Source organism: Triticum urartu, chromosome 3 (genome assembly GCF_003073215.2).
Source record: "Triticum urartu cultivar G1812 chromosome 3, Tu2.1, whole genome shotgun sequence".
In the NCBI taxonomy this organism is placed as follows: Eukaryota; Viridiplantae; Streptophyta; class Magnoliopsida; order Poales; family Poaceae; genus Triticum; species Triticum urartu.
Window position 1 is genome coordinate 31,584,929 of NC_053024.1, and position 11,257 is coordinate 31,596,185.

An 11,257-nucleotide genomic window follows, 5' to 3' on the forward strand; every position below is an offset into this window, starting at 1 on the left:
TTCTCTCTGCTTTTTGCGAGGACCATTACTCTCCCTTTAACAAGGCTAAAACATCATAATAAGACTTAACAACAATCTTGAAAAGGTGGATATCCCATGTGAATCTAATTTTTCATATAAAGTACATGCCAAGTCTGTTGATCCCAGTCCAACAATTGCACAAGAAGAAGCGAGCATCATAAATATTGAGCAACATAAGCTATGAATTGTTTATAGTACATTCCAAAATTAATAGCTTATCATCTCCATTGATCTCCAAATCTCACATATCAGCCAAATTGAAAGAATACATGTTGAATGCAACGATTGAACGTTCGTAGATCAAGCAGTCGAGGGTGGACGAATGGGGCTAACCGTCGAGGCCGGCGGCCGGCTTCATCTAGTCCCGCAGAACATGATCCATACCCAACCACCTTGCCATCGGACGAGATGCATGGCCAGATCAAAGCTGCAGCCATGGCTGAGAAATGATATGTAGAGGACGCAAACAACCAATTGGGGTGTGGGAAAGAGGTTGCCCTTGTGGCTATAGGCACCCGCATGGAGAACTGGGAGGTGGGATGGCGCCGACTCTTCGCCGACGGCCGCCGCGGGGAGGGCAGTGGGCCTCCTCTCATGTTCGTTGAAAATGCGGTGCGAGATCGCGAGGGAATTGGGGTGGAGGAAGGGAAGGGCCGCGACGCGCGGCTAGATCCTGCCGGCGACGAGGGAGGGAGGGGCCGCGATGAGCGGCTAGATCCTGCCGGGGACGAGGGAGGGAGGGGCCGCGACGAGCGGCTAGATCCTGAAAACCGTAGCGGCGGCGAGGCATAAACCCTAGCGAACAGGATAAATATCGAACCGAAAATAGCCCTCAAATTCATACCGAAAATACCCTCGAAATATTTGGGAGGGAAAATCAGATCAGTTCGAAATATTTTTTCTCCCGAAAATGCCCCTCGGGGTCTGATATAATACACGTGACATCGGTGTATTGCATCGGATCTGGACCGTCGATTTCGCTCCGACGGACGGTCCATATCGTCCGGATGCACTGTAAAATGACTCCAGGTTTTTAGTGCAGCAATGGAATGGAGCGCCAAGGTGCAAGAAGAACTTTTGAGGCTCTCATCACCAACCGTCTCAATACATATGAAAGCCCTTGGTCTCGGTGTCGCGGCGTTTTGCGGTGTTGTTAGTCAGTTCGTGGTGTTTCTAGCTGTTGTTGCACTAGACTATACTTTTGTCAGTTATCGGTCACTGAGGCGTGGCTGGTTGCCGCATTTGTATTGTTTTGGCTGTGGAGTTATTCGACGTTGTATGACTAGTGGCTATGAGTGGGAGGGCCCTGGACCTTTTGGTATTTGTGTTGTTGTTTGTATCACAATCTTTTGGGCACAAGTCCATGGGGTTTGAACTGAAATCTCCAGGAAATTGATGTGCAAGGCAATGCTGATACTCTCCATTGCCTGTTCAATGGAAAATTTGTTCTTTGAGGTTTACCTGGTATATTGATTGGTCCTATGCTCTTTTTTGCCATTCCATGTTGCCATGTCTTTGATGATGTAAACGACTTGTTGATCCATTTATTCAGTTGATAATCAGTTTGCCCTTGGAGGATCCATGCCGATTGATGGATGGATGTATATGTTACCAGATCCATTCGCTTGTAAACACCCGCCATCGTATACTTCTTGCGTACAATTCTTATGAAAGACAAGAGATGTTGCTTGAAATTCTTGTGAAATATAAGAGAAAAGAGACTGCACATAAACATCAACGAAGGCTTGTACATTAGGAACATAAAAATAACGAACTCTAGAACAATCCCTTTTTTTACATCCTCAAGGAAAAAACAGAGTAGCCAGCTTTATTTACTTGGAAAGTTTGCTGAAAGAACAGAGGAACTTGAACTCGGTACAATATTCTATTATTGAGATTATAAAAGCTGTGAGAAACCCGTGCCATGTAATAATTGCCTTTGTTGGAAACGAAGGGGGATCATCATTATCATCGTCATTAAACGCCCTAGAGATGCCCGCCGGCCTTCCATATTGCGCCACCCTACTGATCCGCGGCATCCTTGTTTTCTCGACCATGCCTTCTTCTAAGAGCATCTCTCTATATATACTACAAGGAGTCATTCATCCGCGTGCGGGATGCGCGTGCGACTTAGGACTTGGGCGACGGCGAGGAGAGGAGAGGAGAGGTTGGCGGCCTGCCAGACATTGACGACACAGATGAGGATCCACGCCGCTAGCTAGAGAGGTGCAGGCTTTGATAAGGAGTTCCTGACGTATGTGTACCTTGCAGTGTTTGAACTTGCATGCATCCGTCACTCTCTAATCTAATGGGCACCGAACCCTTCTCAGCTTGCACGTACTCTAGAGCTTCAAGGTGGCAGACAGAAAGAACCTGGACGCTCACTCTATCCGTATATTGTATGCTGATATATGATGATCATCCGATGAAGACGCATTATATTATGCTACAAAAGGGCGACATCATCAGTGACGAACGGAGATTTTAGGCCCCGGCCGTATGTACTAACGTCCATGAGGAGATCAGTTCAACATAGAAATCAGTCACTTATGGTTGATTAGATGGCTTTATATTAAGTTTTGCATGTAATTTAAAGGTGACAAAAAAACATGTCTATAATGGGTCATCTTTTAGCTTTATCTTCAATAACTAGCTATTCCTAAAAATATGATGAGACATATTGTGCTAAGAGATCATCTCTTGTCGAAGACGAGTCTTTTCTTATTTTCTCTCCCCTCCACCTCATTATAGACATATTGCACTGTATTTACCTTTCTCTTTTTTCTTCTGGGAGCTTAAACTCATTTTTATATAGTGCTGCTACAATTTCTTAAACAAAATCAATAATAGAACACGCACTAGGAGAAATCCTACTGTTTTCCGTCAAAAATGAATGGGAAGTAGCCTGTTAATGAAGCCAAACATTGCAGCAGCGTTTCACCCCCATGCAGCCAAGAAGCAGAGCACCGTGCATTCTAGTTTAACTTTGAATCAGTTTATCGTAGAACAGCCCCCAATTTAAAGGGTTCTTACACACTATATCAAACAAGCAACATTATATAGAAATTTCTCTATTGTGTGTTGATAGTATATGTTACAGAGAGGAAGAAACAAAAATCACACTTTTAAGACTCAACGTTCACTGCTTATTTCCATGATCATTTATAAATGATGGTGCAAATGTCAAGCTTTAACCCACGCATCCACAAAGCCCGTCATGGCCGCATCTGATTCTCCACCCTCGAGTAGAGCCTCATTCGCCTGCCGCATCACTGCTAGAGTTCTCTCTCGGAGCACCCTCCCGCCCTCCGAATCCATCATCCACCTGACCTTTTTGGCAATCTCCTTTGCCTCCACCACCTCCTTGTCGTACCCTTCCATCACGACAGCCAACTCCATCTCTTTCTCGAGAAACACCGCATTCATTTTTTGCTCCGCGTACAATGGCCAGGCCAGCATAGGCACACCTGCCATAGTAGACTCGAGCACCGAGTTCCACCCGCAGTGTGTCACAAAACTTCCCACAGCATGATGTGCTAGAACGTCACCTTGTGGTGCCCATGACTTCACAACTAGGCCCCTGCCCTTGGTCCGGTCCAGGAAACCCTTCGGAAGCAGCACATCCAGGTCCAGCTCTGTAGTCGTGTCGTCGCTCGGCGGGCTCCGCACGACCCAGAGGAACCTTTGTCCACTAGCCTCCAGCCCGGTTGCCACTTCCCTTGTTTGTTTGGCGCTGAACCGGCCGAGGCTGCCAAAGCACAGGAACACCACACTGGCCTTGGGTTGCGTGTCCAACCATGCGAGACACTCGTCTCCACGCTTCACGTCCACCTCCTCTGACTTGACTAGCGGCCCAACGCAGTAGACTGGGGGCGTCGAGAGGCCAGCTGGGGCGGAGAGCCCGGCGAGGATGGTGTCCATGGCACGAGGCTCCAGCGAGCGGAAGGTGTTGATGAAGATGCCCTGTGATCGGAACAGGTTGAGGCTTACATTTAGTAATGCCTGGTAGGACGCACCGTCACGATCCATGAGTGGCTGGATGGAGTGTGTCGCCGGAAACGGGGTGATCCCCGGGACGTGCACGAGTTCTTCGCCCATTTCCCGGAAGCTCCTCGTGGTTTCCCCATGCAGAACCGTGAGGTGCATAAAGAAAGCCAGGATCTGGGCGCCGGAGGTGGAGAAGAAGTAGGCGGGGATGTTGAGCTCCGCGGCTACGTCCATAGCGGCACTGCAGAAGAAGTCCACCACGAGGAAGTCCGGAGATGCACCAGCGAGGAAGTCACGTAGATGCGGGTTGGAGAGGCGGGCGAACGCTAAGGCCGGCATCACGGAGTCGTCGGACTCCAGGAGCTTGACCTGTGGCAGACGATGGAAAGAAATGGAGGGGTTGGCCGCGGAGACACCGGCGAGGAAGGGGCCCGTGGCGCCGGTATCGTACGGCGGGTCCATGAGAACGACGGTGATGGCTAGCCCACGGGCGGCGAAGAGCTTGGCGAGCTCGATCATGGGGACGAGATGCCCCATGAGTGGGGACGAGTAGAGCATCACCCGCGGCTTCCGGGGACTGATCGTGGTGGTGTTGGCTGTGATGCCGTCCATGTCGGCAACAAGAACTTTCGTTGTTGATATGTGGTGTGGGTTGTGGAGTGTAGGCTTGTGTTTGGAATGTCACAAGGTGGTAGGATGGCAAGTGATTGGTGAAGATGACCCAACATGGATTGCAGCCGTGTTGCCCAGGTTATTAGGTGGAGATTGTTTGAACTTGCATCCGTCACTCTAATCTAATGGGCACCGAACCTTCTCAGCCTCAAGGTGGCACACAGAAAGTACCGGGATGCTCACTTTATGTGTATAATATATGGTGATCATCCGATGAAGGCACATTATGCTAGAAAGGGCGACGTCATCAATGACGAACTCAATCAGACTTTACGTCCCGGCCGTGTGTGCTAACGTCCCATGGGGAGATCAGTTCAAGATAGAAACCAATTACTAATTACTAGAATCTGGTACTCCTACTACCTTTGCACGTTAACTAATACAGTAGGGAGTAGTGCTGTCCAAGAAAACAGTATGGAGTAGCAGCAGGCCGGTGAACGTACGTCATTGCTTATTGTGTTAGCCACAGTGCTTTTTTATGATTAAAAAAACAGCAGTACTTCTCTTTTTTTGTTACGAAAGACCTATCTTGATCGACTACCTAAGTATTATCGTCAATCGATCCTTATTCAAAATAATATCAGTGCCATGTTACACAAAACTAGTGTTCTAGCCTTATTCTTAATGTCTGATGATTAATCTTAATATGGGTAGACTAGAGGGTGTGAAGAGTACAAGCCAATACCACTTTAAAGTGGCAAAATGACAGTAATTATTAGAGAAAAATCGGGAAATTGGGGAATTGAAAGGGCAATGAAAACTAGCCGAGAGAGGATGGAAGAGAAAGAGGGGAAAGAAACAAAATACGAAAAGTAAATGTAAATACAATGCAAAACATTTTTTTAGGGGAAAACGTTGTCACTTTATTCAAAGTTCATAGCTTCCTCGGTAGCAATCTCCGAGCTAACACACTCAGGAGAAAGATGGAGCCAAGTTTTACATAGAGATCTAATACAACCTTTCTTAGCAAAGACATGTGCGACTTTATTCACCGAACGTCGCACCCAAGCAACCATGAACTCCTGAAAAGAGCTGAGTAAATCTTTGACCTCCTCAACTAGTTGCCCATTAGTTGAAAGGTCATTTTGGCGTTAAAAAAACAGGCCACGTGTAAGCCGGTTTTGTTTCACGGGATTTGGCTTATATCTTCATACTTTTAAAAATAAAGTAATTCCCTAAAGTAAGCTGAGAACCTTCTGGCACCCACTCAGCTTATAGTCTTATCCGTCATGGGGCCGTCAAGCACCTCTGTGATGGTCACGTGGCAGGAAACATTCCCGAGGCTTGACTGTAAGCTGAGAGCTTTTTTTTCTACTCCCTCTGTATCAAAATATAAGACCTTTTTTGACACTATAATAATGCCGAAAATCATCTTATATTTTGGTACGGAGGGACTATATGCCAAGTGGATTTGATAAGGCAAACACTTCTTTTTCTCATATTTGGCTTATGGGCAATTAAACCGAGTTCTCATTCTTTGCCATGCGTTCTTCACTCAATACTCGGCTTACGAGAAAGTAAGTCGAGTGCCTGTATTTTTACACTCGGCTTACATCCAATCACATGGTGATGTGTTATTTTCCTGTAGTAGTTGTAATAAATTCTTTAAGATTTCAGAGGCTACTCATCGAATGTGGAGGTCAAATATGCTTTCTGTTCTAAATGAAAAGGTTGTGCGTTGCACTCTTGTACATATACTTTCTTATTTTAAGTTAAGATTTAGAAGAAGGTAAACCCTCCTAGGACAAATAATGTTAAGCAACCAACTTTCTTTCTTGAAATCAAAGAAACCAACTTCATGTTAAGAAAATTGGGGTTTTCGGCCTACCCTTTATTCCTCTTCTGTCTCGGTGATGCTGCTCACAATTAAATTTGAGGCTAGTGGGTTAGACCTACTTATACTACTAATTTCAGTCCTCGTTTGTCTGTATGCAGATAACCATCCAAGTTCAAACCAACTTATTTACAAATAGAGTTCAGGTGCGATGAACAACCACAATATAATCCAATTTTGATTGAACACTATTTGTTAGATTCTAGGACATGCACATGTGAGTTGTACGCCATAACTAAACTAAATGGTCAATTATGTAGAGCATAGTCAGAGTTGTAATCTAACCATTGATGATCTAGTTTCTTTCAATTATCAGTGTACCCATATAGTCTTTCCAGTGTACATAGTATATTGTGTTCCACTAATCGAATAGCTTCCTTAAACATATATATAATAGTTAAGTACGTTACAACAAGGACTAATTTCATGTTAAACATGCAAAGTATTTCCATGTACAATTTCACAATGGGGCATCTCGAATATTAATAATTTCAAGTAATTTAAATATAGTTATAAGACACATGATCCCAACATCTCCCAGTTGTCCAGAACTATCATTCAAATATCCGTAAACCGTGTTGCCCAGGTCAGGTGGAGATTGTGTTTGAACTTGCATGCATCCGTGTCACTCTAATGGTCACCGAACCTTCTCAGCTTCTGCTGCTCTACTGCTTCAAGGTGGCAGACCGAAAGAACCTGGATGCTCACTTTGTCCGTATATAGTATGCTAATATATGACGATCATCCTATGAACGAAGGCGCATTATGCTACAAATGACAACGTCATCAATGACGAACGGAACCAGACTGTACGTCCCGGCCGTATGTGCTAACGTCACATGAGGAGATCAGATCAACAAGAAACTAGCTCTAATTTATTAATCTGAGTATACTCCTACTACCTTTCCATGTTAACTATAATAGTATAGAGTACTACTCGTGTCAAAAATGAAAGTAAAATACGGTGTACTTACTGTCCAAGAAAAGATTACGGAGTAGTGCACAGCCCCGTGCTCATGGTTGCGTGGCCTATCTCTCAAGAAAAAGAAAGGTGGTTAACACATGTTATCGCTTATGTATTAGAAGTAATTTTTTTAGGAGTTTACTATTGACACAGGTGCAGGGTGCATTTGCACCTTGGAGCAGAATGACACTTCCACTAGACTATCTAAAGTTAAGTGCCAAGCTAGATTATTTGGGAGAGTCCCTCTACATTATGACGAACTAACTATAGATGACGTGCTTCCTACAATAGACAAGAACTTGAAAGTAATTTCTGGTTGGACAGGAAACTTATGAATGAGTACAAAGGAAGGGTTGTTCTCATGGAAGCGAGCCTAGCCAGCATTCCTATTTATCTTCGCTCTTTCTTTCAATTATCTAAGTGGGATTTGGACCTGATTAATAGGCAAATGACTCATTGCTTCTCGAACGATCTTGAGGGGCATAGGAAATGTCATCTTCTTTTTGAGGGGTGTCACCAGATTTTATCCAATCAAAGCATGGTCCGGGATACATGCAATATCACCGCACCGGGGGTGGGGGTGGGGGTCTAATAGCCAAACATGGCGGCCCAATAGTGACACAATAGCTTTGCTAAATTATGTGCTTTGTAATTTGCTTCTCTACCTTCATGCTTCACATACACACCTCTTCAAACTCTTACATCTTGTCTGCAATGTCTTTGATGATAATGGCAGTTGGCACCCGATACTCACATTGAAGATGTTTTACCGTTGCCGAGCAGTCCATCACATTATGAATCTTCCAAACATAGTTATGGTCATGGACGCCGCCCTCCTCATCACTCAGCCATCTCATAGCTCCATCACCGATGCATGCGTCGTCTAAGTCCATAGGAACATGCAACCCTAGAAGTGCTTCTAGTGGAAACACATACTCATCATCTGCATTCAAAGCCGTTGCTTTATATGATTCCACGACAAGATCAACATTTAATGGTGCAACCATCATCTCGACAACCATTGCAATAGATGGCTCTCTTCTTGTGCTGAAGCCATAGCAAGATCATAATCAGGTGGCACAAATGTCCCAGCTATTGTATCCTTGTCGGATGCTTCCATGGCCGGTCCGGTGCTACCAAAGAAGGCCTCTATTTTTGGAACACTTGGTGGTGGTAAACTAGATCAAGAGTACAAGAGAGCCAACACGATAGTGTGAGGTTGCAACTACTTCATCACTGACATATTGTGTAGCTATTGTGTTGGGTAGTTCTGGTTGCATAGTTTTAAATAGCAGGCCATGCTAAATATGGGCAATCCTCCAAATCAACTATAGTGGGGCTATAGCTTTCTATTTTACAACGTCACCGGCTAATTATACATTAATATTATTTAGCGATACCCTGCTCAAAAAACTATAGCCGCGATACAGCGGGGCTATAACCGGCTATTTAGAACTTTCACTGGCGATGATGGGCCTCGGTAGGAAAATAATGGTTTGTTTTGTTTTTTTTCCTTTTTTACTTTCCACTTTTTTCCTTTTTTTTATATTTAAAAATATATACATAACATATTTCAAGATTACTTTAGTTAAATGTTTCAAAATATTTGAACAAACATTCGTACTATTCAAAAAAAGTGTGTACCATTCAGAAAAAAGATCATGAAATTTAAAAAATGTTTAAATGCTTTGAAATAATATTCATGACATTTAAAAAAATAAAATGTTAAAATGTGTCTGTAATTTTAATTAAAAAGTAAGTGGCATTTAAAAAATGTACGTGGAATTCAAAATAGTTTACGTGGCATTTTAGAAAATTTTCACATGTTACAAAAATATGCTTGTGCCATTTAAAAATAATTATAAATAATTTAGTAAATGTACCCAATATTTCAAAAACCGTTTCATACCAATTAAAATTCTATTTGGTATTTAAAAAATTTCCCATGTTTCACTTAAAAAATGTGCCATTTTAAAAATCTGTTCATAAATATGTGAATAAATTGCAAAAAAAGTTTCATACTACTCGAATAAAGTTCAAGCGTTTATCGGCAAAATGTATCATTTTTATTTGAAAGAATATTCTAATATTTGAATATACAGTGAACCTTCTGTAATACATGTTTTTCATTTCTAAAATACACATTGAAGATGCTGTCAATATATAGAGTTGCTTTTTCTCTATGACCCCACGTGTCGCTCTTTCTTCCTAGCGAAGGAAGAGACGATCTCGCCAGGCGCCAACGCCGCCCGGGAGTTTCCCCGCCGCCGTCCTCCGGAGGCCTCACTCCGCCGGCGACCTTAGTCGTCGGTGGTGAGGGGGGTCGCCGGATCTATGCGGGTGGATAGTTTTAGGCCAAATTAGCTTAGTTTTTAGGCTGTTCATCGTCTTGGCTTCGGCGGCAGCGATGGCGCGCTAAATAAAATTTCTTCAGATCCTACTCCGATGAGGTGATTGGTCCTATGGTTGGGGATGGATTTGGAATTCAGTCTGTTCAAGCAAGGATGGCGTGGCGGCGACTGCATTCTCGTGGTGGACCTGTGTCCTCGGGCTCTGTCGTTGTGCCGACGTCTGCTCCAGCGCCGACGCGGAGCTTGAGAGATAGTCCAGGAGCGGATGCAGATTGTGGTCTGCATCAATGTCATCTGGAAGATGATGGATCGTGTGCTAGGTTCGTGGTACGTGGATGGCAGATAAGATTTCCTCCTTCGACGTCTTAGTCATTGAGGGCTGCTAGATCTGGAGTTTGATGGCGTGTCCGGGGTTTGCCCCAGTCTGATTCATTCAACGATAATGGTTTTGCCTTTGGCCAACCACCTTGGAGGTCCGAAAAGCTTCATGTCAGCGATGAAGCCGCGTCGAGCTCGGGTGTGAAGGTGATCCATCATTTTTTCTTTTGATGGCTGCTGTGGTGGTGCCAGAGGCATGTGACGGGCGTCGGTGTCAAGCTCAAAGGTTCCTTCAGTCTTGTTTGTAATTTTACTTCTTGGTTGTTATTCCTTTGTGCAAAGGCTAGCAGTATGCTATTTGTTCAGATTTGCCAGGTCGGTATGTGCGTGACTTGTATTATGATCATATAAATGAGACACGTATTACCTTAAAAAAGATGATGTCAATATATGTTGATCATTTTTGGATACACAATAAACCTTTAAATACTATACTGTGAATTCTTTTGTAATATATAGTGAGAATTTTGTTAAACTATGAAGAACATTTTTGTAATATACATGAAATTTTTGTGTAGTTTCACTGTTTGTACGGATATTTGTTCTTAATTTGTGAATTTTTGAAAAAAGAAAAAGAAAAAGAAAAGGAAAAAGAAAGAAAAAACAAAAGACAGACAAAGCTACTTAATTAATACTCTATTTCAAAAAATAGAATCCGGCCTTCCTAGTATTGGGTCTTCACGCAGCAAATAGAATCCAGCCACTTCGAGCAGGAAAATGTTTCTGGTAGCGAGAACCGGGTGCCCCTGTATCTCACCTTCAGTCTGCCGTTTGACTCGCTGAAGGGGCCAGCGAGATGGGCCGGCCCACTAGCCCCGGCTTTCAGTTCTTTATGTTTTCTGTTTTCGTTATTTTCTTTATTTTTTGCTCATACTTATATGCAAAGAGTAAATTGGTATGAATTATAACATATCAAGGCTGTTAGCAGAGGGAAATCTCCTCCGACGTGAATAGTTTTTTTTTTGCGAGTGACGCTAAAAGAATTAGAATCAGTTGCTTTTGTGGAACCACCTGCAGGTAGAAGCATTCGAGGCAGTCTCAACCACCTCC

General features: G+C 43.6%; 1 protein-coding gene across 1 annotated transcript; it reads right to left on the bottom strand.

Annotated features, from left to right (window-relative positions):
* Positions 1-2,994: 2,994 nt before the first annotated feature.
* On the bottom strand, positions 2,995-4,813 carry LOC125547801 (UDP-glycosyltransferase 88F3-like). The gene has a single exon (XM_048711569.1). The coding sequence runs from the start codon at positions 4,618-4,620 to the stop codon at positions 3,205-3,207; it is 1,416 nt and encodes a 471-aa protein (XP_048567526.1). The 5' UTR covers positions 4,621-4,813; the 3' UTR covers positions 2,995-3,204.
* Positions 4,814-11,257: the final 6,444 nt, after the last annotated feature.

Coding starts and splice junctions, on each gene's coding strand:
- LOC125547801 (XM_048711569.1), bottom strand. CDS start 4,620: ATGGACGGCATCACAGCCAACACCACCACGATCAGTCCCCGGAAGCCG.